Source organism: Eleutherodactylus coqui, chromosome 7, assembly GCF_035609145.1.
Source record: "Eleutherodactylus coqui strain aEleCoq1 chromosome 7, aEleCoq1.hap1, whole genome shotgun sequence".
Lineage (NCBI taxonomy): Eukaryota > Metazoa > Chordata > Amphibia > Anura > Eleutherodactylidae > Eleutherodactylus > Eleutherodactylus coqui.
Window position 1 is genome coordinate 14720921 of NC_089843.1, and position 27957 is coordinate 14748877.

General features: G+C 54.6%; 3 protein-coding genes across 4 annotated transcripts; 1 reads left to right on the forward strand and 2 right to left on the reverse strand.

Moving 5' to 3' along the window:
- Nucleotides 1-750: 750 nt before the first annotated feature.
- On the reverse strand, nt 751-12134 carry CCT7 (chaperonin containing TCP1 subunit 7). Its single transcript, XM_066572876.1, has 12 exons — nt 12013-12134; nt 6914-7067; nt 6737-6843; nt 6337-6462; nt 5580-5632; nt 5336-5507; nt 5101-5265; nt 4838-5026; nt 4627-4724; nt 3895-4027; nt 3604-3810; nt 751-1220 (listed from the first exon to the last, which is right to left on the reverse strand). Exons 1-12 carry the CDS (start codon nt 12016-12018, stop codon nt 1002-1004), a joined length of 1629 nt encoding a protein of 542 aa, XP_066428973.1. The 5' UTR covers nt 12019-12134; the 3' UTR covers nt 751-1001.
- Nucleotides 12135-12479: 345 nt separating this feature from the next.
- On the forward strand, nt 12480-19541 carry PRADC1 (protease associated domain containing 1). Its single transcript, XM_066572878.1, has 5 exons — nt 12480-12636; nt 15211-15311; nt 15921-16030; nt 16993-17160; nt 19233-19541. Exons 1-5 carry the CDS (start codon nt 12582-12584, stop codon nt 19351-19353), a joined length of 555 nt encoding a protein of 184 aa, XP_066428975.1. The 5' UTR covers nt 12480-12581; the 3' UTR covers nt 19354-19541.
- A 1956-nt stretch (nt 19542-21497) lies between these two features.
- Nucleotides 21498-27422, reverse strand: GLOD5 (glyoxalase domain containing 5). Of its 2 annotated transcripts, none has more exons than XM_066572880.1 (4): nt 27325-27422; nt 26018-26167; nt 23277-23432; nt 21498-22589 (listed from the first exon to the last, which is right to left on the reverse strand). In XM_066572880.1, the coding sequence occupies exons 1-4, from the start codon at nt 27361-27363 to the stop codon at nt 22452-22454; spliced, it is 483 nt and encodes a 160-aa protein (XP_066428977.1). In that variant the 5' UTR covers nt 27364-27422; the 3' UTR covers nt 21498-22451. The 2 variants fall into 2 exon arrangements, with proteins under 2 accessions (XP_066428977.1, XP_066428976.1); XM_066572879.1 differs by lacking the exon at nt 27325-27422 and adding an exon at nt 27201-27261.
- Between the last annotated feature and the right edge of the window lie 535 nt (nt 27423-27957).

The window sequence follows — 27957 nt, forward strand, 5'->3', positions numbered from 1 at the left end:
TCCCGGTGTTGTACAAGCGTGAAATTTGGCACAACCATTCTGTAGGTCCCAAATAGAAAAAGTAAAAGGGCCACAACTCGATTATTTAATGCTAAGTGCAAAAGTATTGGTACCCCTATGTAACGTACCAAATCTAATTCTCTACCTTCCCAATGTCGTACAAACATGAAATTTGGGAGGAGCATTCTTTACGTCCTAAATAGAAAAGTAAAGGGGTCACAACTCGATTATTCAATGCTAAGTGCAAAAGTATTGGCACCCCTATGCAATGGAACTTCCCGGTGTCGTACAAACATGAAATTTAGCACGACCATTGTTTAGGTCCTAAATGGGAAAAGCAAATGGGTCACAACTCGATTATTCAATGCTAATTGGAAAAGTAAGTGCACCCCTATGTAATTCCCGGTGTTGTACAAGCATGAAATTTGGCACGAGCATTCTTTAGGTCCTAAATGAGGAGAGGGAGGGGGTGGCACATTCTGCAGAGGGACATCGGTACATGCAGCCTGAGGAGAATCCAACGCTCCTCTATATGTACACAGATTTTATTCCTCGGTTCCTCTAAAGTAACCATGACTTCCTAAAATTTTCTGTATGAACAACACATAAACACCTGCATCACATTAACTCGGGTGGGGCCGGGTATATCAGCTAGTTTCCTAATAAGGAGTGTACAACTTTTGCTTAGTGTCGCCCCCTACTGAATAGTTGCGAGAAGGACAGACAGCCGCGCAGCGAGTCAGACCCGTGTCGGTTACTCAATGAAGTGCATTTATTATCAACTTGCTTTTCTTCAGACAAAATAAATACAGTAACAAAAACGGAGATATCAGAAACCTCAGAGTGACGCAAGCGGATAACGAGTCGTGATCTTGTCCTGCTGAGGGAGGGGCGCGATGATCCCCATAAAAGATCTAGCAGCCTTCTCCAACCTGGACCCGAAGGAGAGCTGAGGATTCTACAGCCTGCCACCAGCCACACATCCGCTAATACTAGGCGGGTTAATGCTGGTGCGGCCTCCCTCTGCCCCGCCCACCACCAGGCGCATCCATTGAAGAGCGCGGGTTTTTGATGGTCTCGTCCACAGACAGGATGAGGCAGGCGGCTTCTGAGGCTGCGGTCAGTGCGTTGATCCTCACGACGGCCGGCTCCCAGACACAGGCGTCAAAGTTATCAGCAATGTCTTCATTGTTCACGTCCACGCCGAACCACACGCCGCCCTGAAAACACGCCAGCAGAGTCAGCGGTATCAGGACATACGGCATCTGATATGTCACAGAGAGCCCTGATATTACTGCGCCATTTATCACATCAGACGCCCCACAAAGAGCACGGTGACGGGCGAGACATCCGCTATCTGCACTGTGACGCTGATCTCCACCACATAGTGTGAGAAGAAGCATAGATTCTATAGGAGAAGAGCCACAGGCAGGGAGGGCTACATACAGGAGGAGGACCACAAGGCAGGGAGGGCCACATACAGGAGGAGGAGGGCCACAAGGCAGGGAGGGCTACATACAGGAGGAGGAGGGCCACAAGGCATGGAGAGCTACATACAGGAGGAGGAGGAGGACTACATACAGAGGAGGAGGACCACAAGGCTAGGAGAGCTACATACAGGAGGAGGAGGACGGCTACATACAGGAGGAGGAGGACGGCTACATACAGGAGGAGGAGGACGGCTACATACAGGAGGAGGAGGACGGCTACATACAGGAGGAGGAGGACGGCTACATACAGGAGGAGGAGGACGGCTACATACAGGAGGAGGACCACAAGGCAGAGAGAGCTACATACAGAGGAGGAGGGCTACATACAGGAGGAGGACCACAAGGCAGAGAGAGCTACATACAGAGGAGGAGGGCTACATACAGAGGAGGACCACAAGGCAGAGAGAGCTACATACAGAGGAGGAGGGCTACATACAGAGGAGGACCACAAGGCAGAGAGAGCTACATACAGAGGAGGAGGGCTACATACAGAGGAGGACCACAAGGCAGAGAGAGCTACATACAGAGGAGGAGGGCTACATACAGAGGAGGACCACAAGGCAGGGAGGGCTACATACAGGAGGAGGAGGGCTACATACAGGAGGAGGACCACAAGGCAGGGAGGGCTACATACAGGAGGAGGAGGGCTACATACAGAGGAGGGCCACAGGCAGGGAGAGCTACATACAGAGGAGGAGGGCTACATACAGAGGAGGAGGAGGGCTACATACAGAGGAGGACCACAAGGCAGGGAGAGCTACATACAGAGGAGGACCACAAGGCAGGGAGAGCTACATACAGAGGAGGAGGGCTACATACAGGAGCAGGAATACAAGGCAGGGAGGGCTACATACAGAGGAGGACCACAAGGCAGGGAGAGCTACATACAGAGGAGGACCACAAGGCAGGGAGAGCTACATACAGAGGAGGACCACAAAGCAGGGAGGGCTACATACAGAGGAGGAGGGCTACATACAGAGGAGGACCACAAAGCAGGGAGGGCTACATACAGAGCAGGACCACAAGGCAGAGAGAGCTACATACAGAGCAGTACCACAAGGCAGAGAGAGCTACATACAGAGCAGGACCACAAGGCAGGGAGAGCTACATACAGAGCAGGACCACAAGGCAGGGAGAGCTACATACAGAGGAGGAGGGCTACATACAGAGGAGGACCACAAAGCAGGGAGGGCTACATACAGAGCAGGACCACAAGGCAGGGAGAGCTACATACAGAGCAGGACCACAAGGCAGGGAGAGCTACATACAGAGCAGGACCACAAGGCAGGGAGAGCTACATACAGAGCAGGACCACAAGGCAGGGAGAGCTACATACAGAGGAGGACCACAAGGCAGGGAGAGCTACATACAGAGGAGGAGGAGGGCCACAAGGCAGGGAGGGCTACATACAGAGGAGGACCACAAGGCAGGGAGGGCTACATACAGAGGAGGACCACAAGGCAGGGAGGGCTACATACAGAGGAGGAGGGCTACATACAGGAGGAGGAGGGCTACATACAGAGGAGGACCACAAGGCAGGGAGGGCTACATACAGAGGAGGACCACAAGGCAGGGAGGGCTACATACAGAGGAGGAGGGCTACATACAGGAGGAGGAGGGCTACATACAGAGCAGGACCACAAGGCAGGGAGAACTACATACAGAGCAGGACCACAAGGCAGGGAGAGCTACATACAGAGCAGGACCACAAGGCAGGGAGAGCTACATACAAAGGAGGACCACAAGGCAGGGAGGGCTACATACAGAGGAGGAGGGCTACATACAGGAGGAGGAGGGCTACATACAGAGGAGGACCACAAGGCAGGGAGGGCTACATACAGCGGAGGAGCTGCACATAGAGAGGGGCACCATAAGGCAGGAGCTGCACATGTGGTGCCCCTCTCTATGTGTCCCACCCTGCCTGTCTCTAAGGCAGGGTGCGGCACACAGAGAGGGGCACCCCACGGCAGGGTGCGGCACACAGAGAGGGGCACCCCACGGCAGGGTGCGGCACACAGAGAGGGGCACCCCACGGCAGGGTGCGGCACACAGAGAGGGGCACCCCACGGCAGGGTGCGGCACACAGAGAGGGGCATATAGAACCAGCGCTCACCTGGGCGTGCTTTGCTCTCAGCTTGTTCAGGATGTTGGTAGCATCGAACCCAGCGTTGTCACAGAGCTGCCGCGGGATGATCTCCAGTGCTTTAGCATAAGCACCGATGAGGAGCTGCTGTTTGCCAGGAATGGTTCTGGAGTAATCCCTCAGGTACTTGGATAGTTCCATCTCAATAGCGCCACCACCAGCGACCACAGAGTCATTCTATGGGGAGAGAAGCTGTAAATGATCAGACAGCGAGGGACCGCGGGGGGGATGAAGGCTGCATACATTTGTATGGACATTTACCTTGATGGCTCTCCGAACAATCATGATGGCGTCATGTAGAGACCGCTCGGTCTCCTCCATGAATTGCTCGGCTCCACCTCGGAGAATGATGGTGCAGGTCTTGGCCTTTGGGCAGCCAGTAAAGACGTTATACCTGCAGGAAAAAAGATTCATCACACAAACACATCGAACATCAGGAAGGGACAGCAAGGACAGCGCAATCTACAAGAACTATGGAGGGCCTCGGACTGTAAGGTCATCCAAAAGCTGCTTTACACATCCAGAATGAAGATCCCAATGCAGCAGCTTTATAAGTAACATTTATCCTGAGTTACATGCTGTATTATACTGCAGAGCTGCACTCACTATTCTGCTGGTGGAGTCACTCTGTACATACATTACTTATCGTGTACTGATCCTGAGTTCCATCATGTATTATACTCCAGAGCTGCACTCACTATTCTGCTGGTGGAGTCACTGTGTACATACATTACTTATCCTGTACTGATCCTGAGTTACATCCTGTATTATACCCCAGAGCTGCACTCACTATTCTGCTGGTGGAGTCACTCTGTACATACATTACTTATCCTGTACTGCTCCTGAGTTACATCCTATGTTGTACTCCAGAGCTGCACTCACTATTGTACAGGATGTATAAGGGCTACATGTGACCTCCTGTGCCCCTCCCACCTGCGGCTTCACACTGGACCACCATTAAACAAGTCCCTGTTGTTACATCATGGTGCTCACCTTTCTCCGCCCACCTGGACTTCTTCAAACAGCGAGCATAGTCCCAGCACATCATCGTTCAAGGCGTTCACACTGGTCTGAATTGAGCCACCGCAGGCCTGGGGGAGAATCATCAGGGGGCGTCATTCACAAGGAATGCAAGAGAGCAGCACCCCCCCCCCCCACACACACACACACACTCCATCACCGCCTGTAGCAGTAAGTCCCCTACCATCATGGTCCTCCGGAGGTCCTCCTCAGGCACTCTGCCAGCGCAGAAAAGATCGCGGTCCGCGAAGTACTGCGTGGCCACGTCCCCGATGGGCAGCTTGGACAGGACCACTTTGGCTCCAGACTTGCAGATCTTCTCCAGCTTGTCGTAAAGGATGTTCCACTCGGCGTCCACGATGGCCTGGTACTCCTGTGATACAGACGCTACGTTGGCACTGGCATCCCTCTGCTCCTCCCTGCCCGCATTGTGAATGGAGCGCTTACCTCCACATTGTTCACCCGGACTTCGGCATTATCCTTCTCGGCCTTGAGCTCCAGCTCCACATTCAGCAAGGCGATCCGGGGCGACTCGTACTTCTTGGGCTGCATCTCAAAGCCGGCGTAGGAGAAGGTCTTCTTGAACGCGACGCCAGCCACGAGGCGAGAATCCTGTGGGCACAGAGTGTTAGTAGCCGCAGTACCTGCTGGACGGGCACAACCAGACCAGGACGGCACCCACCTCTAGAGCGCCCCCCTGGACCTTCTTGATACCAATCATCTTGAGCTGCAGCAGGTCGTCTAACAAGGTCACTGCGTCCACCACCATCTTCGCAAAGAAGTCCTTCTGCATAGCGATGAGCTTGGAGCTGAGGGCGGTGGCGGCACACTTCTCCAGCAGGCGCCGCTGTTCTCTGTAAGACAGGCCAGATTTAAAACATGGCAGGCCTCAGCTCTGGGATCTGTAGAGGCGATCAGACACTTACTCCTTGTCCTCCTTCTTCACCGTGACCGCCAGCTCCTTGATCTTACTGACCGCCTGCAGGGAAAAGGGAATGTTAAAAGGGCAGAACAACTCCGCAAGGCTACATGGGGCCGATGAGGGGGCTGGGGGTGGGTCAGTGTTCTGCAGGTGACGCATGGAGGTGCTGTGTGATTGTCATGGCAGCCCAGATGGCTGCCATGTACTTCCCTCTATTAGGATGTGCCTGTCTTAACAGAATGCCATATACTGTAATACTGAAGTATTGCAGTATATGGTATTAAATGAGCCGAGCGCAAGTCTCCTACGGGGACGATAAGGAAATATAAAAATAAAGTGGAGGTTTTGTTTTTTTATTATTGTAAAAAAATAAATAAAACTAAAAAAGTTCAAACTAAACCGCTTTCCCCACATTCATAATTAAAAAAATAAGAGATTACCTCCCCCACTCGGGGAATGTTGACAGAAAAATAACTAACCAACCAACCAACACTCCACGGTCGCACTTTTTTGGACACCAATAAAAAAAAAAAAAAGTGATAAAGTCGTTTACACTGAAACATGGTGCCACTAGAAGCCACACAGCGCCCCCCTCCCCAGATGACGGAATTGCATTTTCTTCCCATTTCACTCCACGTTAAGACCATAAATAACTTGCTCTGCAAACAAGGAGCCCTCAGAAAGCCGCCGGGAGAGATAAAGGGAGAACAGAAGCCGAAAATAAAATGGGATAAGATGTCCCCCCAGCATGAGCTACTCACCAGCTGGGTGGCGGTGCGGAAGGCTCTGATGATGACCTGCGGGTGCAGCCCCTCCTCCACGTACGGCTTCACCTGCTTCAAGAACTCGGCAGCCAGCAGTGTTACAGAGGTGGTGCCGTCTCCGACCTGCGAGGGTACAGAAAGGTGAGGGCCGTACAACATGGAGACCACAGCTCTGCACTGCTACATTGTATCTGAGGACAGACAATGGTGGCACGATGCAACCTAACTTGACTGTGGCAAAAAACCCAAAGCAGTTGGAATTTGGATGCAAGTTGCCCACAACCTGTCAGATTGCAGCGCTGGCACCAAGGCACACGAAACATGCATGTCACTGCCCAAAATCTCCTGGCAGGACACTGGTAATGTCATACAAGAAGACGACCTGGCCTGCCATTACCTCGGCGTCCTGAGACTTGGCGATGTCCACTAGGGTCTTGGCTGCAGGATGGACGACGTCCAGGAGCTTCAGGATTGTGGCACCATCATTGGAAATCGTAGCTTTACCTGCGAGGAAGGCACATGGTGAGGCGGGGCTTAACTTCACGCTTACCTGGGGGCGGAGCTAGCGACTCACCTCTGTCATCCACAATGAGTTTATCCATGCCCCGGGGGCCCAGGGTGGTCCGCACGGCCTCGGCGATCACCTGGCAGGCATTGATGTTGCTGACGAGCTGCGGGACTCCCTGAGACGTGTCGGTGCCCTCTTTCAGCAGGATGACTGGTGTAGGCTGTGGGAAGAGGAGCCGAGAGCAGCGGGTCACCGCCAGTCATGTGACATGGAGCAGACCACGCCCACTAACCCATGGTGTATAAATCCAGCAATGGTGGGACACAGTAACACGTCACCCCATACATGGCATCTACAGGGCAAGTGCGGACAGAATGCCAGACACTCAGGGGCAGCACAGCGCTGTGGGCGGAGAAAACCCTATAAAACCAGTGGCCTTGTACCCTGTACCCCCCCCCCCCCCCCAGTGCCACCCACAACCCCGAGGGGTCCTGCGGCACAAAATAATAATAATCTTTATTTGTATAGCGCCAACATATTCCGCAGCGCTTACAGAGACAGTGAAATACAGAATGACAAAAGTACAAACATTACAGAACCACGGTTACATAGTAATCAGCTGATGGAAACAATAGGGGTGCGGGTCCGGCTCCAACGAGCTTACATACTACAAATAATGGGGTGATACAGAAGGTAAAGGGGCTGGAGATGTGCACGGTATGGCGGGGTGGAGATGGGCGCGGTATGGCGGGGTGGAGATGTGCACGGTATGGCGGGGTGGAGATGGGCGCGGTATGGCGGGGTGGAGATGGGCGCGGTATGGCGGGGTGGAGATGGGCGCGGTATGGCGGGGTGGAGATGGGCGCGGTATGGCGAGGTGGAGATGGGCGCGGTATGGCGAGGTGGAGATGGGCGCGGTATGGCGAGGTGGAGATGGGCGCGGTATGGCGAGGTGGAGATGGGCGCGGTATGGCGAGGTGGAGATGGGCGCGGTATGGCGAGGTGGAGATGGGCGCGGTATGGCGAGGTGGAGATGGGCGCGGTATGGCGAGGTGGAGATGGGCGCGGTATGGCGAGGTGGAGATGGGCGCGGTATGGTGAGGTGGAGATGGGCGCGGTATGGTGAGGTGGAGATGGGCGCGGTATGGTGAGGTGGAGATGGGCGCGGTATGGTGAGGTGGAGATGGGCGCGGTATGGTGAGGTGGAGATGGGCGCGGTATGGTGAGGTGGAGATGGGCGCGGTATGGTGAGGTGGAGATGGGCGCGGTATGGTGAGGTGGAGATGGGCGCGGTATGGTGAGGTGGAGATGGGCGCGGTATGGTGAGGTGGAGATGGGCGCAGTATGGTGAGGTGGAGATGGGCGCGGTATGGCGGGGTGGAGAGTGAGGGATGTTATACACATAGACAATGGTCAGATCTTTAGCCATGTGACTGCAGGAGCAGTTTATGACGGCTGGCAGGGATTGCAGTCAGTAGGTCAGGGAGCATGTTATCAGGCGGAGTACAAGGGGGTTTGTTTAGGGAATGCGGTATGCCTCCCTGAAGAGGTGCGTTTTTAGAGCACGCTTGAAGTTCTGCGAGTCCTGGATTGCTCGGGTAGCCTTTGGTAGTGCGTTCCAGAGGACCGGTGCTGCTCTGGAGAAGTCTTGGAGGTGGGAATGAGAAGTTCGAATTAAAGGGGCGCTCAGTCTGGTTTCGTTAGCAGAGCGGAGAGCCCGGGCTGGGTGATGGATTGAGATGAGGGAGGCGATATAGGGGGGCGCTGCACTGTGGATGAGGGATACAATATAGGGGGGCGCTGCGCTGTGGATGAGGGATACAATATAGGGGGGCGCTGCGCTGTGGATGAGGGATACAATATAGGGGGGCGCTGCGCTGTGGATGAGGGAGGCGATATAGGGGGGCGCTGCGCTGTGGATGAGGGAGGCGATATAGGGGGGCGCTGCACTGTGGAGGACTTTGTGGATGAAGGTAGTGAGTTTAAATTGAATTCTGTATTTAACGGGCAGCCAGTGCAGTGACCGGCACAGGGCAGAGGCGTCCGAGTATCGGCTGGACAGGAAGATGAGCCTGACTGCCGCATTCAGGATGGATTGGAGAGAGTAGAGTCTGGTGCAGGGGACGCCGATCAGCAATGAGATGTAATAATCGAGCCGGGAGTGGATGAGGGCAACAGTGAGCGTTATTAACGTCTCCACAGTGAGAAAAGAGCGGATTCTTGCGATGTTCTTGAGGTGCAGCTGACATGTTCGGGCCACAGATTGGATGTAGGGGGTAAAGGAGAGATCAGAGTCGAATATGACCCCAAGGCAGCGGGCGTGTTGTCTAGGAGTTATGGTGCGACACACTGAGATGGAGATGTCAGGATGAGGTCGGTTAGTGGAAGGAGGAAATACCAGTAGGTCAGTTTTAGAGAGGTTTAGTTTTAGGTAGAGAGAGGACATAGTGTTAGAGACAGCGGACAGACAGTCGGTGAGGTTTTGGAGGCCCGGCGCTGTGATGTCACAGGTAGAGGTGTATAGCTGGGTGTCGTCAGCGTAGAGGTGGTATTGGAGGCCAAATCTCCTCATGGTTTGTCCAATAGGGGCTGTGTGGATAGAGAAAAGAAGGGGGCCGAGCCCTGGGGGACCCCGACAGTGAGAGGGAGCAAAGAGGAGGGAGCCGAGGACCGAGCCCTGGGGGACCCCGACAGTGAGAGGGAGCAAAGAGGAGGGGGCCAAGGACCGAGCCCTGGGGGACCCCGACAGTGAGAGGGAGCAAAGAGGAGGGGGCCGAGGACCGAGCCCTGGGGGACCCCGACAGTGAGAGGGAGCAAAGAGGAGGGAGCCGAGGACCGAGCCCTGGGGGACCCTGACAGTGAGAGGGAGCAAAGAGGAGGGGGCCGAGGACCGAGCCCTGGGGGACCCCGACAGTGAGAGGGAGCAAAGAGGAGGGAGCCGAGGACCGAGCCCTGGGGGACCCCGACAGTGAGAGGGAGCAAAGAGGAGGGGGCCGAGGACCGAGCCCTGGGGGACCCCGACAGTGAGAGGGAGCAAAGAGGAGGGGGCCGAGGACCGAGCCCTGGGGGACCCCGACAGTGAGAAGGAGCAAAGAGGAGGGGGCCGAGGACCGAGCCCTGGGGGACCCCGACAGTGAGAGGGAGCAAAGAGGAGGGAGCCGAGGACCGAGCCCTGAGGGACCCCGAGGTAGGAGGACCAGGAGAGCCGTGTCCTGTAGGCCGATGGAGCCAAGCATACTGAGGAGGAGTTTGTGGATCAGTAGGGAGTAATCGCCCCTCGATTTGGCTGTCAGGAGGTGGTTGGATACCCTCGTAAGGGCAGTGTCTGTCGGGTGTTGGGGTAGGATGCCGGACTGTAGGGGTCTGGGAGTGAGCGCTCTGACAGGTGGCGTAACCCAGGCGGTCCAATAATAAGGAGATGAAGATGTTGGCGGACGCTTCACAGGGCCGGCCGCCGGCTCAACACACATACCATATCACATGCGGGCTCATTGTGCCCGCATGACGATGCCCCCTGCGCCCACAGGTACAGATGTAAACAAAATGTGGGCAGCCGTGTGCACCGTACTGAAAGCCTTTCCATACCGGGGGGCCTTTCATCTGCGCAGCACACCGCAATCTTTGGAAGCTACGGGTGCCGTTGGGTGCTCACATTGGTGCCCACTGGCATGAAGGGGGTATGTTCTCTGTGCATGTTACGGTAAGCCCTGGGAGGAGAAGTCACCCCCTTCATCCCTTTGTCTTGCCCCTGCAGTGCAGCCGGGCGCTGATTGGGGGCGCTGCTATTAGAAAATCCCACTGCCATGAGGGGGTTACTTGTAGGCATGTCACATGATGCCAGGGCACAAGTACCCTGCAGATCAATGCCCATCATTGGGCCTGCAGGAAGCCGACAGAGAGGACCGCCCCCGCGGGGACTACATGTCATACAGCAGCCAAGAGCTCAGCGCCCCCTGCAGGGCGAGCGGGGTGTGATGCCCATGGCCACTGCGTACACGGAGCGATGTCAGCGCACCCTGCGTAGCAAGAGGGGGCGCCGCGGACAGGTAAGATGTCCGTGTGGTGACCAACCTATACTGCAGCATGTAAGGGGTTAACAGTGGGGGTCATTCGCTGCCGCCGCTGCGGAGCGCAGTGTTACCGCTGTGAGCCGGCGCATCGACGCGTATGGAGGGATTGTCACCACACGCAGCATCTCCCGCCGCCGTCACGCAGTCCGACTTTTCTTTTCCCCGCCCTGTTGGTTAGCAACGCTGCGTATAAATGGCGCACGCAGGGAATATACAGTGTTTATTACGCACCAGTAGGGAACAGCAGGCGGTATCACACAGTACGATACAGCAGTGTGAGCAGCGCCTCCAGTTGCCGGCTGTAAGGCACTACCAGCTCTGCTGTGAGAGCGGCCTCACTTACGGCCGTCCCAGAATACCGGAGGAGCCGCAGCGTCAGCTTCTTCCACAAGCCGGGCGGACCGAGCCGCTGTGGGGACCCCCCTCCTCTCCTGCTGCTCCCCCAGCTATGGCCGCCTGCACACGGGCGGAAATCCCGCGGCAGGATTATCTGCGGGATTTCCACCACTGAAAGCCTGCATTACAAAACGCACTCCTATGCAGACGGCCGCGCGAACGCGAGCCCCGCGCAGAAACGTCACTCACCCGGCCGCCGGCTCCGCTCTGCGCATGAAAGAGTCGGGGCCGCCGGGCGCGGGGGAGTACACGCTCATCCCTGCAGGCGCTCGGGTCCGACCCGCCCGTCTGCAGGCGGCCTAAGGGGACTCCCCTCCTGCCGGGACCCCCACTCCTCTCCTGCTGCTCCCACCCCCATGTACCCCCCAGCTGTGGGGACTCCCCTCCTGCCCCATGTACCCCCCTCCTGCGGGGGCGCCCACTCCTCTCCTGCTCCCATCCCCCCAGCTGCTCCCACCCCCCTCACACCCTGCGAACCTCTAAATTAATACACTGTAACGAACCCGCGGCTGTGAGGGGTTTCCGGCCTGCAATGTTGTCATTCAGTGACAGCCAGCAGCGTTACTGCCGCGCCTTGTGTCCTGCTTCGGCCGCAGCCCCTCATCCCCCCGCCCACGTGTCCCCCTCACACCTCCTGGCCCGCAGACACGGCGGACAGACAACTCCCGGCTCAGGATGGCGGCGGATTGTCTCACTCACCATCATCTTGTCAGATGTCTCCGCGCCGGCAGCCTCAACGCACCCACAATGCACCGGGAAGAACCTTCCGGAACCTTCCAACCGTCACTGGGCGCGGCTACGCATTACCATGGACGCTGACGAGAGGACCCGCCTCCACGTTATATGAGAGAATCACTGATTGGTCAATTATTTTCCCTTGTAAGTCCTATTGGTCCTCCTTCAGAACCCGAGCGGATATTGTAGTTGCTATGGCTACCAGGGGGCCTGCGTTTCACGCCTCGTTACAGCTAAAGAGAATGTCTGATTGGTTGCTCGTTTTTTTCAGCTCAATGCTTATTGGTCGGTCACATAAAAGGCCAGAACTAAAGCCGCCGTATTGGCTGCTCTTCATTTATTTCTGTAAATGGAAGCAATCTGCTCAATGCGCTTCTATTAGGTGCACTACGTTCAGCAACATTGCTTAATAGATCAGAGAGCCAATCAGTGTCTCTCTTCTCTCCACCAATGGAATTGTGGGCGGAGCTGGGCGCTGCTAGCTGCGAGAAGCCTCCTTATGGTCGCACAATCGAGGGAGACGTGGGGGCAGAATGTGGAGGCGCTGCCTGCTGACCATGCTGCTCCTGCACCCCCTGCTGGCTTGGGGTAGGTATGACAGCAGAGGGTCGATGTGCTGCGTGCCGGCGCCGCTCTGCGGTTGGGGAGTGGGTGTAACAACTGCTGTCAGATACAGCTAAGCGGATACAATGTGGAGGTGCTGATACCCCCCTGCTGGCGCCCTGTAGGTATAACAGCTGGTATAGCTCTAGGGTGTCCTGTGGAGGTGCTGGCGCTCCCCCTGGTGTACGTATAACAGCAAATACAGCTCTGGGTTCTGGAGTGCAGTATGGAGGTTCTCCCCCTGCTGGCGTCCTGTAAGTATAACAGCTGGTTCAGCTCTAGGTTGTCCTGTGGAGGTGCTGGTGCTCCCCCTGGTGGTCTGGTGTAGGTATAACAGCTGGTACAGCTCTGGGGTGTAGTGTGGAGGTGCTGGTGCTCCCCCTGGTGGTCTGGTGTACGTATAACAGCAGGTACAGCTCTGGGTTCTGGAGTGCAGTATGGAGGTGCTCCCCCTGCTGGTGTCCTGTAGGTATAACCTCAGATACAGCTCTAGGGTGCAGAGTGGAGGAGCTCCCCCTGCTGGTGCAGTGTAGAGGTGCTGGTGCTCCCCCTGCTGGTGTCCTGTAGGTATAACATCAGGTACAGCTCTAGGGTGCCATGTGGAGGAGCTCCCCCTGCTGATGTCCTGCAGGTATAACAGCTGGTACAGCTCTAGGGTGTAGTGTGAAGGTGCTGGTGCTCCTCCTGCTGGTCTGGTGCAGCTCTGGGTTTTGGGGTGCAGTATGGAGGTGCTCCCCCCTGCTGGTGCATTGTAGGTATAACATCTGGTACAGTTCTGGAGTGCAGTATGGAGGTGCTCCCCCTGCTGGTGCATTGTAGGTATAACATCTGGTACAGTTCTGGAGTGCAGTATGGAGGTTCTCCCCCTGCTGGTGTCCTGTAGGTATAACAGCTGATACAGCTCTAGGGTGTAGTGTGGAGGTGCTGGTGCTCCCCCTGGTGGTCTGGTGTACGTATAACAGCAAGTACAGCTCTGGGCTCTGGAGTGCAGTATGGAGGTGCTCCCCCTGCTGGTGTCCTGTAGGTATAACAGCTGGTACAGCTCTGGGGTGCGCATATATTGTATTTCAGCCGCACTTCAGTAGCGGTGAGCGATTCCAGTTGTTGGGTACACACCCCCTTTGGAGATGCGCACGAGTGCTACCTAATGCGGCCCGTGACATAACCGCCAGCAGCCCCGTAGGAGGGTCGGCGGCACCCTGCAGCACCTGCCAGCGTTCTCTCACCCTGCAGGCTGGCGCTCCCTCTTGTGACATTCGCACCCCCGGTCACTTCATGTACTCAGCCCGGGTCTGAGCCCCGACTGTCCGCACCGATCCAGCCTTCTATAATAAGACACACGGCTGTAGCGGATCTGCCGGTCAGGATCTACTTCTTCCAGGCTTATTATTGATGGGTGCGGCCGGTCGAGGGTCCCACCACGGCTGAGTACATCAAGTGACCGGGAGCCGCTGTGCTGATCTCACAACAGGGAACAGCAGCCTGCAAGGGGTTCATAACATCGGCCAACAGAGTACAAGTTACCAACCCTCCTACGGGCCCGCTAGTGCTTATTTAACGGGCCGCGGGGCTTCGTGAGGTGGCACTCGTGCACGGCCCGTGCCTCTCGTAAACTAGCACTTGTGCAGATCTCCAAAGGGGGGGGGGGGGGGGGGGGGGGGTGTACCCAACAACCAATGAGGTTGCTGGAATCGCTCACCGCTACTGAAGTGTGCCTGAAATACAATATATGTCTGGGGTGCAGTGTGGAGGTGCTGGTGCTCCCCCTGCTGGTGTCCTGTAGGTATAACATCAGGTCCTGCTCTGGGGTGCAGTGTGGAGGAGCTCCCTCTGCTGGTGCACTGTAGAGATATAACATCTGGTACAGCTCTGGGGTGCAGTGTAGAGGTGCTAGTGCTCCCCCTGTTGGTGTTCTGTAGGCATATTGGCCTATTGCTTCCCACTTCTACACGAGCCGATCTAAACAACCAATCACCAGGAATGAGTAAATCCAAACAACCAATCAGGTCGCGAATGTTGTGCATCGGAGGAGTAATATAGATATATGCCTCTGGGGTGCAGTGTGCGGGTGCTCCCCCTGCTGGTGTCCTGTAGGTATAACATCTGGTACAGCTCTGGGGTGCAGTGTAGAGGTGCTGTGCTCCCCCTGTTGGTGCACTGTAGGCATTACATTGTCTTGAGTTGCCTCGCTGTACTTTGGCTTCTTGTATTTTGGGATGTTTGTGTTTTCTTTGAACTGTAAAGTGAGAAAATGATGCTGAGTGAACTACAACTCCCAGCATGCTGCGCTCGGCCCATACTGCAGAGGACTGACTTCTGTCCGTTTAGTCTTATTTTGCGGGTTCGCTCTGCTCGGAGGTCGCTGCCTCTTGTTTGACATTGTCTTTTTCAGGGTCCTCTGGCAGAGCTCTGTGGGGGTCACTTACTGGGTGGAGCCTCACACCAGACTCCTCCCAAAGCTCCATTTCCAGGGCTGGTGCCCCCTGGCTGCGGCAGCGGGTAGGCCAGGCTGTTTCCTGGTGTGTTCGGGGTTAATGATCGCCCTTGTCTCGTCCTCAGGGCTCCGGATCCAGGACTACTTGTACTTCCAGGTTCTGAGTCCGGGCGACATCCGCTACATCTTCACCGCCACCCCGGCTAAGGACTTTGGTGGAGCGTTTGTGAGTATTGATGGGGGCGGGGTCACGGCAGGCAATGAGGCGCTGCCGCCGGGCTTCACACCATGTTTAGCATTGTCCTAGCAGACTGAATACTCCGGACACGGCATTGTGGGAGCTGGAGAGCGCCCCCCAACAACTTTGTCTTCAGCACAAAAGTTGCACCCCAATAAAAACTTGGTAAAGAATTAAATGAGTTTGATTTGTGCGGCGATGACATCATGTGACCCGAGCCGCGCAAGTTATTGTTTTATTAGTCACAGACTTGTCTTAAAGGGCCAGTAAGCCATTATTACAGCAGCACCTGGAATTAGTGCAATATCCCTGTCCCTTTAAAGGGTTTGTCCAAGTTAGGAAAACATGGCTACTTTCTCCAAACTCAGCGCCGCCCTTGTAGGTTTGTCTTGGATTGCGGCTCGGCTGCCATTCACTTCAATGGAGTTAAACTGCAATACCACACACAACCCACGGACAACGATGGCGCTGTTTAGAGGAAAGCAGCCATGGTTTTTCTAACCCTGAACGACCCCTTTAAGGCAGCATCTGATTGGTTAATGGGGTTTCCGCCTTTTTAGTTAACGCTGACTGATCATGTCTCTGGTTTTCTGCTAGAGCCAGCGATACGACCAAATCCACCTGGTCCCTGCGGATCCCCCCGAGGCCTGCGGAGAACTCAGCAATGGCGCCTTCATCCAGGGGCAGATCGCACTGGTGGATCGCGGGTAAATGGCCAATATGTCATAGGGGCCCCCAGCATGGGTGGTAGTGTCCTACTGAAGTCCCCCAGAGATTCAATAGCGCCCCCTCCAGGTAAGCTGGAGCAGCAGCACTTACCGCACAGGACTCCTTGCTACTTGTTATCCGGCACTTTCCCATCTCCATGGCGACAGAATGTTGGACACAATATTGTAACATCTGATGCTATAATTAGATTCTGCAAAAGGAGCAGTTTAACTCCCGATGTGCCGCTGTGGAGGGGGGGGGGCTGCATAGGGGACACTTCCCTAACTTGTGTCCATCGCTACATCACCACTTGCTTCCCTGGGGCGGGGGAGGAGCTGCTCGAGGTGTCGGCCGCCCCGCCGTCCATGAGTCACATGATAGATGTCAGGGAAGTGCTAGCGCTGCCATCCCCCATTACATCAGGCGGATCACTGGTGGAGGGACATCTTGATGGACCCCCAATCAGCTACTTTGGACCCCGGCAGCCATCTTTCTCTCAGCACTCACTACTAATTAAAGGGCCGGTCCCGTTATATAAAGCTCTACAACTTTCTAATAGCCCTTGCGTTGTGGCTCCTCACCATTTCAAGATCTCTGCTTGCTTCAGAGGATGAATACCCATCCACGTCTCATTCTGCTCGCACAGCTGAGGGTTTGTTGCAGTGTATCAGTCTACACAGTCCTCTGACCTCAGCAGCACCAGTCCCTCCCATCCCGGAGTCCATCATGTTTCCCTCAGACTGGATACAACTGTAACGAGCCCTCAGCTGTGAGAAGCATGAGGTTAGGTTTCCAGCATCTGAAAGCAAACCATATCCTGACTGCTTCCATTCCCTGAGAGCAAGCAGTGGATGTGACAGCGGTGAGTTAAGTGATCAGGCTGCAGAACGTCTGGTTGGTCGGATGGGACAGCGAGTTCTGTGAATGGCGCCTCACGGTCTCCTCTTCTGTTGATTGGCAGAGGCTGTTCCTTCCTGTCCAAGACGCGGGTGATCCAGGAGCACGGCGGGAGGGCGGTCATCATCGCGGACAACGCATCCGACAATGACAGCGTCTACGTGGAGATGATCCAGGATAACTCCGGCCAGACGGCCGAGATCCCAGCACTCTTCTTGCTGGGCAGAGATGGGTGAGTACTGGGGCTGGAGACAGACTAGAGGAAGTGGGGGTCTGGCTGGTCAGTTGGTCAGTCCGTGAGGGGGGTGCATAGCCTCATATAGGGTGTGGGAGTAGGGGCTAACTAGGTAAATATTTCATTAATCTGTTGTACCAGTATACAGGAGCAGAAATACCCCATGGTTGTGCTGCTGGCAGGACATTAGGTGGAAAAGCATTGCAGGATAAGCTGTAAACTTCCCTGCAGATGATTAGTTTATACTCCAGTCACCTCCAGAGCTGCATTCCCCTCCTCATTGAAACACTCCAATATATCCGCACTGCTAAATAAACCAACCCCTGACCCAACAGACGCTTCCAACTACCGACCCGTCTTAAACCTCCACTTCATCTCCCGTCTACTCCCGCCTCGCACGCTTTCTCTCTGGTAACTCTTAGCCCCCTTGCAGTCTGGTTACGGCCCTCTACGCTCGACAGAAACGGCCCTCACAAAACTGATGACTGAAGTCTAGAGGCGACTTCTCCCTACTAATTCTCCTTGACCCGTTTGCCTTTCACACTGTCGACCATGGCCGCCTCCTCACTATGCTTCGCTCCATCGGCCTACAGGACACTGCCCTCTCCTGGTCCTCCTCCTACCTCTCTGACCACTCTTTCATCATCACATTTGCTGGCTCTATGTCCTCTCCGCTTCCTCTCGCTGTTGGGATCCCCCAGGGCTCAGAGCTCGATCCCCGGACCCCTCCTCTCCACTCTCTTTCACTGTCGAGATCTCCCAGGGCTTGGTCCTCAAACCCCTCCTCTCTGCTCCCTTTCACTGTCGGGATCCCCCAGGGCTCGGTCCTCAGCCCCCTCCTCTCTGCTCCCTTTCACTGTCGGGATCCCCCAGGGCTCGGTCCTCGGCCCCCTCCTCTCTGCTCCCTTTCACTGTCGGGGTCCCCCCAGGGCTCGGTTTTCGGACACCTCCTCTCTGCTCCCTCTCACTGCCGGAGTCTCCCAGGGCTCGGTCCCTGGCCCCCTCCCCCTCTTCACCCTTGCTGTTGGGGCCCCTTCAGGGCTCGGTCCCCGGCCCCCTCCTCTTTTCTCTACACAGCCCCAATAGGACAAACCATCCACAAACTCTGCCTCCAATACCATCTCTACGCTGATGACCCCCAACTATACACCTCCTCCCATGAGATCTCTGAACCATTCCTCCAGAATATCACCGCCTGTCCGCTGTCTTCCATCTGTCTCAAAGTAAACCTCTCAAAAACTGTTCTGGTCTTTGCTCCCTCAACTGCAACTCGCTCTTCATCGGCCCCCACCCCAGGCTCGCTCCTCTCCAATCCATACTAAATGCGGCAGCTAGGCTCCTCTTCATACCCAGCCATTACTCTGATGCCCCTGCACTATGCCAGTCGCTGCACTATGCTAGTCGCTGCATTATGCCAGTCGCTGCATTGGCTGCCCATCCATTGCAGAGCTAACTTTAAACTCCTCACCCGCAAGCCTCTCCATGGGTATCGGCCAGTGCTTGCAATTGCAGGCGCCGCTCTCATTGTAATCAGTGGGACCCCTGTCTGCGAGCGCCCCGACCCGTGTAGTAGGCGGCGCCTCTTTTAATCTGACCCCCTGTAGGCGCTGTCTGGATAACCCCTTTAATCCTCGCCCATCACAGCCGCCCGTGCTTGAGCGCAGTGCTTTATGGGAGTTCGGCTAAGCCATGAGGGTTGGGAATTCCAGACAGCTGGATTGCTGCTGCAGCTTTAGATGTGACTGGAGTAGAAGACCTGGAATCACAAAATAAGCAAAATGATGGCTTTCTTCAGCATTCTGTAAATTTGAAGGGGTTTTCCAACTACTCATGGCTCCACAGCCCCTCTGTCCTTCCTGGTAGCTGCTGACCAGGACATGTGACTGCAGCAGCCAATCACAGGCTATGGAAGGTGCCTGCTGTGGTCAGTGATTGGCTGCTGCAGTCACATGTCCTGGTCAGCAGTAACCAGGAAGGAGAGAGCAGCTGTGAAGCAGTTTTGGGTTGTGAGACAGCCCCTTTAAGTGCCTGCGGCGCCCCCTGCAGCTCATGTTTCCACCTCTCCGCAGGTACATGATCCAGCGCTCCCTGGAGCAGCACGGTCTTCCCTGGGCGATCATCTCCATCCCGGTCAACGTCAGCAGCATCCCCACGTTTGAGCTTCGGCAGCCGCCCTGGACGTTCTGGTAGCCCGGCAGCTGCAGCGCCCCCTGGTGCTTTTCTACCCGTTGGCCAGCAGAGGGCGCTGATTAGTGTATTTCTATACATGAAGGTTTTTCGCTTTTGTGAAGCTGATTTTTGTATTTCTCGATTCCTTATCTTCCTCCTGATTCCCAGGACCGCGTCTGGTAGCACATAAATGCTGATGGTTTCCCAGACGTCTCCTCCAATGTCTTCTCTTCTATACGGTGTCTTCAGTGTGTATTATGCATGTCATTGGGCGTGCATCAGATGTGTCAGTGAGTGGGCGCTCGGTAAGACAGGATGACAACCCTCTGCCCCCGTCATCCCAAGGAAAGTCATTCTAATGACCTGTGTGCTGGGGATGAGGGGTGACTGGACAGACTGGGTCACGGTGTACAGCGGCGGCCGGTCCGCGGATATACGGAGCGCACACATGGCGCCAATACCAGTTTATTTGGAGCAGCGATGGTTCCAGCGTTATAACATCATTGCTCCCGGCTGAACAAGTCCAGAGCGACCGAGTGCTATCGTGTGAGGGCGGCCCCCCCGGACCACCACATTATAGAGGCGTCCGACCGAGTGCTATTGTGTGAGGGCGGCCCCCTTGGACCACCTCATTGTAGAGGCTCCCTCATAGACATTACACCGCCTGCGGCGATCACTGAATATGGTGGCATCCACTGACCGCTGTCACATCTGGCAGCTGACAGATGGGCTCACTGCGGCATGCTGTGATTTTTAGTCTCGTGAGCGGAGAATCGCTATGGCTCTTCGCACATGAACAGGGGCTGCGGTTTCCATAGATTCGCGCTGCATGTAACGCAGTGCACTATCGTCTGTGGACAGGAGCCCCGCGGCGCAGCGGTTTAGGCTGGATATTGGTCTTTTTTATTTTATTAGTTTTAGTAAGTTCCAAGACAGTGTTAATTATCCAGACGAGGGCGGCTACGGGGTGGGGAACCAACCTTCAGGGCTCAGAAGCGAATTTTACACCACTTCTACAAAAGTGTTGTGAACTTTATTTTGGGTGTAAAGGGGGTGATTTTGATAAACTCTGCGCCCCCCCAACTCTAGGCCGTGTATCATGTGTTAGGCTTCTCACTGGATGGAACAATGGTTCAGACCATCCGTCATGTGGAAGGACCAGAAGGACCATCTGATGCTGCTGTGTAACATCTCATACAGAGTCTGCCCCCACACCAGGATTAGGGAAGAGGATTCTGTACCAAGTGTCCTCATTGTCTGACTGTAAGGGATCGCTCCGACTCGCACTGAAGCCGAAGGAGACGGGATCCCACAGTCATCAGATCCTCACTTATTACCTCCAGAAGATCTTATGGGGATTTAAACTTGTCTAAACAACAAGCTGAACCTTAAGTTCCAGGTTCAAAGATTGGGATCCACTCCACAAAGATACAAGGGTATACACTTATCATAGTCGCCATGCTGAATTCAAGGACTACTTCTAGAAAGAGAATGCTGTAGTTGTTTGTAACGGAGGCCCTTGGACACCAACAGCAGCCAGATGAGTGCAGATTGTTCATTGCCCCATCATAAGTCAGGCTGAAGGCGGTACTGCAGCATCGTGGCAATGACATGCCATCAACACCGGAGGGGCAACTGATCTGAGAGAGATCGGAAACTACTGAGAAATCCAGTCTACAAACTATAACTGCTCTGTCGGTGGAGACAAGATGGGATCGGCTTTACTGCTTGGATATACTGAATTCTGCTGCTTCCTGTGTGATTGGGACTGCTGGGATAGGAAGTCTCACTCCATTAGGGCTCACACCCCCTCGCGGTTTTTTAACGTGATTGTCAATGGGACTTTCTAATGTTAAAGCCTCGCAGGTTGTCGGCGCTTCGTGATTTTTGACATTCACGTTAATAAACCGCCCGTGGGCGGGGCCCTAAGGACCCACCGGCCTAAACGTGACGCTCGTCTGCCCGGGCAGACACATGTCCAATACCCCGTTAGTGGATCCTCAATCAGTAAAGTTACCGCCCCTCCATATAAACTGGGACTAAAGAAACCCGAGTGTGAGGAAAGGAATAATCCTATAAAACGTGTCGCAGAAAACCCTTCATGATGGGAAAACTGGGAAGCCCTATGTGAGCGCAGGAGGAAGAATACTCTGAGATTCGGGGAATTTGGGTCTTGTGAAAGAAAAAAAGTTTATTTTGTAGACCGGTGTAATCAGCAGGCGCCATGCACTGTCGTCATCACTTCTCAACCAGCTGCCCCTGCTGCCTCCTAGAGCGCCCCCAGCAGGCAGCAAATTTCTTTTGATATAAGGAAAATCAATTCCCTTCCTCCCGCTTCCCTCCGGCCCCTGAGGAAGATGGCGAGGCTCCTGGCTGCAAGCTAGCGGTCAAGCCGGTCTTGGGCGCTGCTCACATTCGCCTGTCAGGGATCAGTAGGGAGGAGGAGAAGAATGTGCCGGTAGGCTGATTGCATGTTTCATTCTAACCGGGATGCAGCTGCGGCCTTGGCGCCTCGCCATGGGCCACCCGGATGCTGCAGCAGCCCTGGCGCCTCCCGGTGGGCCACCCAAATGCCGCAGCGGCCCGGTTGGGAATTTCTGTGCTGCATCAACATTGCAAAGATTGAGCTTTGTGCACAGAGAATAGGAGTCCTCATTGAAGGGACGCGGTCGCCGCCCTCCAGCACTATAATTAAGTCCTGGTGCTGTTAGCGGAGGGACGTGGAGCCGGCAGATTTATTTTTATACTGACCTGGTTCACCCGCTGAAGGTCGGGCGGCGCAGGACCATGTGACTCTGCAGCTGCCGCCCGCTCTGCCATAGACTTCTATAGGAGCAATCTGAGAAGAGTCAGATTCTTGTGCAGCGTGCGATCTTCACTAGCGGGCGGCGCGGGATTACCGAAGCGGGTCACCTGACAGCCCATAGAGGATGCGCTCCCCATTAACCCTTCTAGTACCGACCGGTCACTCTATTATATAATTAGTTTACTGATGAGATCAGCTGATTGGTTGTTGTGGGTGGGAGAGAAAGCCCCGCCCAGCAGCGGTACAGGCTACCCTGTATCTGTCTTGGGTGGGCCACTTGGGAGGAGACCCCCTCTAAGGCATCAGGTGTTGCTCAGGGTTTCTTGAGGTCGGCCGCATAGTTTGATACTTCTATTAGATTGTGATCAGGATCCCGGATATATACAGACTGGATCTCCCCCACGGCGCCGGTCCGAGACACCGGTCCTTCCTCTACCGGGACACCGCAGAGCTGGAAGAGACAAAATGGGAGAGCTGCAACCACACAGGGGCGATGCTCTGCAGAACTGCAGGCTGTCACACAGGGCGGTGCCACTCAATATGGTAATAGAGGTGTGGCTTATTACAAGGTATGTTTTTAAGCCCTGGGGCCCCAGTAGTGATAGTGCTTCCACTCAGTGGCCCCAGTAGTAAGTGGTCCCCTTTAGTGGCCCCAGTGGTAATAGAGCCCTCAGTGGCCCCAACTATAATAGCACCTCTTTAATAGTAATAGCTCCCTCTCTCCGTGCCCCCCCCCACATCATCAGGCGCTATAAGGCCGTATTTGCACTGCCGATAGTAAGTTGCACCAGAGATTCTCAGCCGTGACCCGCAGCACACGGACCCCCGACACGCTGTGTGATGGGTGGGACACCACACCTTTCCATGCAGTAACGCTGTGAGAGAATGCTCGCTCGTGTGAACAGACCCGCTGCAGACAACGGGATCTGGTGTCGTACATCTCACAACGCACAAAACTCGCATGAGAATATCGCCCATGTAAATATGGCCTGACTCGCCCGCTGAACCTCCGGTCGGGACGCTGCTGCAGCACCTGGTGGTCCTTGCTTACCCCCCAGCGTCTGCGTTCCTGCACATACTGTACGTGTGGGGGCAAGTAGCTGAGGTCGGACCCTCATTAGTTCACCAGGTGACGAACCTGCAGATGTTGAAGGACGGTGCTGAGGGGGGTCTCGGTGATCAGGCACAGGTCTGCGGAGCCCGGTTTGGGATGTTTTGCCTTGGGTTCAAATTCTTTCCCAACTTCATGGAGGTTAATCTTCTGTATCCCGAATGTCAGGGCCTTCCTGTCCCCCTGTGAGAGAAACATAATCAGCCTCATGGTCCTAACGGGACTGTCTGTAAGACCCTCCACCTGCCAGTAAGACCTTCTCCCACTAGTCTGTAAGACCTTCTCTCTACTAGTGATACTGGCCACTAGTCAGTAAGACCTTCTCTCTGCTAGTGATACCGGCCACTAGTCTGTAAGACCTCTCTGCTAGTCATACCGGCCACTAGTCAGTAAGACCTTCTCTCTGTTAGTGATACCGGCCACTAGTCTGTAAGACCTCTCTGCTAGTCATACCGGCCACTAGTCAGTAAGACCTTCTCTCTGCTAGTGATACCGGCCACTAGTCTGTAAGACCTCTCTGCTAGTCATACCGGCCACTAGTCAGTAAGACCTTCTCTCTGTTAGTGATACCGGCCACTAGTCGGTAAGACCTTCTCTCTGTTAGTGATACCGGCCACTAGTCGGTAAGACCTTCTCTCTGTTAGTGATACCGGCCACTAGTCGGTAAGACCTTCTCTCTGTTAGTGATACCGGCCACTAGTCGGTAAGACCTTCTCTCTGTTAGTGACACCGGCCACTAGTCGGTAAGACCTTCTCTCTGTTAGTGATACGGCCACTAGTCGGTAAGACCTTCTCTCTGTTAGTGATACCGGCCACTAGTCGGTAAGACCTTCTCTCTGTTAGTGATACCGGCCACTAGTCGGTAAGACCTTCTCTCTGTTAGTGATACCGGCCACTAGTCGGTAAGACCTTCTCTCTGTTAGTGATACCGGCCACTAGTCGGTAAGACCTTCTCTCTGTTAGTGATACCGGCCACTAGTCGGTAAGACCTTCTCTCTGTTAGTGATACCGGCCACTAGTCGGTAAGACCTTCTCTCTGTTAGTGATACCGGCCACTAGTCGGTAAGACCTTCTCTCTGTTAGTGATACCGGCCACTAGTCGGTAAGACCTTCTCTCTGTTAGTGATACCGGCCACTAGTCGGTAAGACCTTCTCTCTGTTAGTGATACCGGCCACTAGTCGGTAAGACCTTCTCTCTGTTGGTGATACCGGCCACTAGTCGGTAAGACCTTCTCTCTGCTGGTGATACCGGCCACTAGTCGGTAAGACCTTCTCTCTGCTGGTGATACCGGCCACTAGTCGGTAAGACCTTCTCTCTGCTGGTGATACCGGCCACTAGTCGGTAAGACCTTCTCTCTGCTGGTGATACCGGACACTAGTCGGTAAGACCTTCTCTCTGTTAGTAATACCTGCCACTAGTCGGTAAGACCTTCTCTCTGCTAGTGATACCGGCCACTAGTCGGTAAGAACTTCTCTCTGTTAGTGATACCGGCCACTAGTCGGTAAGACCTTCTCTCTGCTAGTGATACCGGCCACTAGTCGGTAAGAACTTCTCTCTGTTAGTGATACCGGCCACTAGTCGGTAAGACCTTCTCTATGCTAGTGATACCGGCCACTAGTCGGTAAGACCTTCTCTCTGCTAGTGATACCGGCCACTAGTCGGTAAGACCTTCTCTCTGTTAGTGATACCGGCCACTAGTCGGTAAGACCTTCTCTCTGTTAGTGATACCGGCCACTAGTCGGTAAGACCTTCTCTCTGTTAGTGATACCGGCCACTAGTCGGTAAGACCTTCTCTCTGTTAGTGATACCGGCCACTAGTCGGTAAGACCTTCTCTCTGTTAGTGATACCGGCCACTAGTCGGTAAGACCTTCTCTCTGTTGGTGATACCGGCCACTAGTCGGTAAGACCTTCTCTCTGCTGGTGATACCGGCCACTAGTCGGTAAGACCTTCTCTCTGCTGGTGATACCGGCCACTAGTCGGTAAGACCTTCTCTCTGCTGGTGATACCGGCCACTAGTCGGTAAGACCTTCTCTCTGCTGGTGATACCGGCCACTAGTCGGTAAGACCTTCTCTCTGCTGGTGATACCGGCCACTAGTCGGTAAGACCTTCTCTCTGTTAGTAATACCTGCCACTAGTCGGTAAGACCTTCTCTCTGTTAGTAATACCTGCCACTAGTCGGTAAGACCTTCTCTCTGCTAGTGATACCGGCCACTAGTCGGTAAGAACTTCTCTCTGTTAGTGATACCGGCCACTAGTCGGTAAGACCTTCTCTCTGTTAGTGATACCGGCCACTAGTCGGTAAGACCTTCTCTCTGCTAGTGATACCGGCCACTAGTCGGTAAGACCTTCTCTCTGTTAGTGATACCGGCCACTAGTCGGTAAAACCTTCTCTCTACTAGTGATACCTGCCACTAGTGGGTAAGACCTTCTCTCTACTAGTGATACCTGCCACTAATTAGTAATACCTGCTACTGGTCAGTAAAACTGTCTGTTTTGTAGCAGTAGTACGTTCCACTGGTAAGACAATCTGTCAGTAAGACTTTATACTTGTCAGTCTCTTACCCATCACCAACACTCTAACTTCCACCTCCTACAGAACCCGACCTGGCATTCAGGACTCTGGAGAGCTGGAGTGTGAGCAGGAGGGTTGTTACCAGCTGTACAGCAGCAGGGGGCGCTGAGGGTCAGAGCCTGGACTGCCGGGGGGAGTGGGCGAGGTGCCACCAGGCTGGCATCAGGACGTGGGGTGATTTAGTGTCCGTACCTTGAAGGTGACGATGTCCATCCCCAACACCCGCGTGTAGAAGCTGATGGTCTTCTCTATACTCCGCACCGTCAGCACCAGGTGATCCAGGTGTTTTATACGAAATGCAGCCTGACCGTCCGAAATGTAGCGGATGATCCGAGCGCCGACCTGAAAGCGCAAGTGCGTAAGATCAGCCATCATTGTGAAGTAATCTGTCCTGCTGCTTCCCCGTGTAACTCTCAGGCGCGCTCGCACAAAGCGCTCGGATTCCGCATGCGATACATCATGGAAGGTAATCGCGAATGGCTGCAGAAGATCGCGTATTCAAGGGTTTTCCGTGCGGATGTATTCGTATGCGCAGCGTATGGTCCGCGCAGAAAAATGACGCAGACAGCGAAGGAACACCAGAAAGCTTTAGAACCTCTCGTTCTTCTCCCTGTGATTCCGCCGCTCATACGCGAGGCTGTCCGCGCGTGAGCTCTGCTAAAATACAGCGATTCGTGCCCGCGAGGGTGAAGGGACGTCTGAAGATACGTGGCTTTCAATGCCCACATTTTACTGCGGATCTTCCACACAGATGGCGATCAGGGATTCCCCAATTCAAATCTGTTCTACGTCTGACTGGCCAACGACTAGCGAACTGCTAGAATGGTGTATCTATGAGGTGGTATTACCTGGGTACTGAAGGTGGCACAAGGGCAGCATAGTGTATATATGGTGTGGTATCACCTGGGCTCTGGTTACTAGCAGGCGGCACAGAGGCAGTATATATGGGTGGTCTTACCTGTGCTTTGGGTACTAGCAGGCACCAGAGGGGAAGCACGGTATATAGGGTGGTATAACCTGGGTATGAGGAGGCACCAAAGGGGCAGCATGGTGTATATATGTGGTGGTATTACCAGGGCCTCTTGATACTAGCAGGTGGCACAGGGGCAGTATGTTGTATATATGGGTGGTATTACCTGTGCTTTGGGTGCTAACATATGGCAGAGGGAAAACACAGTATATAGGGTGGTATAACCAGGGTATGAGGAAGCACCAAAGCGGCAGCGTGGTGTATACATGTGGTGGTATTACCTGGGCTCTGGGAACTAGCAGGCAGCACAGGGGCAGCATGGTGTACATATGGGTGGTATTACCTGGGCTCTGGGTACTAGCAGGCGGCACAGGGGCGGCATGTTGTATATATGGGTGGTATTACCTGGGCTCTGGGTACTAGCAGGCGGCACACGGGCAGCATGGTGTACATATGGGTGGTATTACCTGGGCTCTGGGTACTAGCAGGCGGCACACGGGCAGCATGGTGTATATATGGGTGGTATTACCTGGGCTCTGGGTACTAGCAGGCGGCACACGGGCAGCATGGTGTGTGAGGTCTGGTGCAGGAAGGTGACTGATATCTTGTGGATCCTCCTTCTTTATTCCAGAGTTTGCACTTCCTGGAGGAGGAGAAATCACCTCAGTCCTCCAACCACTGTATACAGGAGGGGCTAACGGAGAAGAACTATATACACAGAGAGAGCCCCTGATCTATAGCGCTGCGGCTGGAGTGACCCCTTATATACAGCGCTGCGGCCAGAGTGACCCCTTATATACAGCGCTCCAGCCGGAGTGCCCCCTTATATACAGCGCTGCGGCAAGAGTGACCCCTTATATACAGCGCTGCGGCTAGAGTGACCCCTTATATACAGTGCTGCAGCCAGAGTGCCCCCTTATATACAGGAGGGGCTCACGGAGAAAAACTATATACACAGAGAGAGCCCCTGATCTATAGCGCTGCAGACAGAGTGTCCCCTTATATACAGCGCTGCAGCCAGAGTGTCCCCTTATATACAGCACTGCAGCCGGAGTGTCCCCTTATATACAGCACTGCAGCCAGAGTGTCCCCTTATATACAGTGCTGCAGCCAGAGTGCCCCGTTATATACAGTGCTGCAGCCAGAGTGCCCCCTTATATAC

Coding starts and splice junctions, on each gene's coding strand:
- CCT7 (XM_066572876.1), bottom strand. Junction 5,266..5,335: donor TCCAGGGGGGCGCTCTAGAG/GTGGGTGCCGTC, acceptor CTGTGCCCACAG/GATTCTCGCCTCGTGGCTGG. Junction 4,725..4,837: donor ACCTCCGGAGGACCATGATG/GTAGGGGACTTA, acceptor ATTCTCCCCCAG/GCCTGCGGTGGCTCAATTCA.
- PRADC1 (XM_066572878.1), top strand. CDS start 12,582: ATGTGGAGGCGCTGCCTGCTGACCATGCTGCTCCTGCACCCCCTGCTG. Junction 12,637..15,210: donor GCACCCCCTGCTGGCTTGGG/GTAGGTATGACA, acceptor TCTCGTCCTCAG/GGCTCCGGATCCAGGACTAC. Junction 16,031..16,992: donor ATCGCACTGGTGGATCGCGG/GTAAATGGCCAA, acceptor GTTGATTGGCAG/AGGCTGTTCCTTCCTGTCCA.
- GLOD5 (XM_066572879.1), bottom strand. CDS start 27,248: ATGTACACCATGCTGCCCGTGTGCCGCCTGCTAGTACCCAGAGCCCAG. Junction 26,168..27,200: donor TGCTAGTACCCAGAGCCCAG/GTAATACCACCC, acceptor TTGCGCTTTCAG/GTCGGCGCTCGGATCATCCG. Junction 23,433..26,017: donor TGGACATCGTCACCTTCAAG/GTACGGACACTA, acceptor TTTCTCTCACAG/GGGGACAGGAAGGCCCTGAC.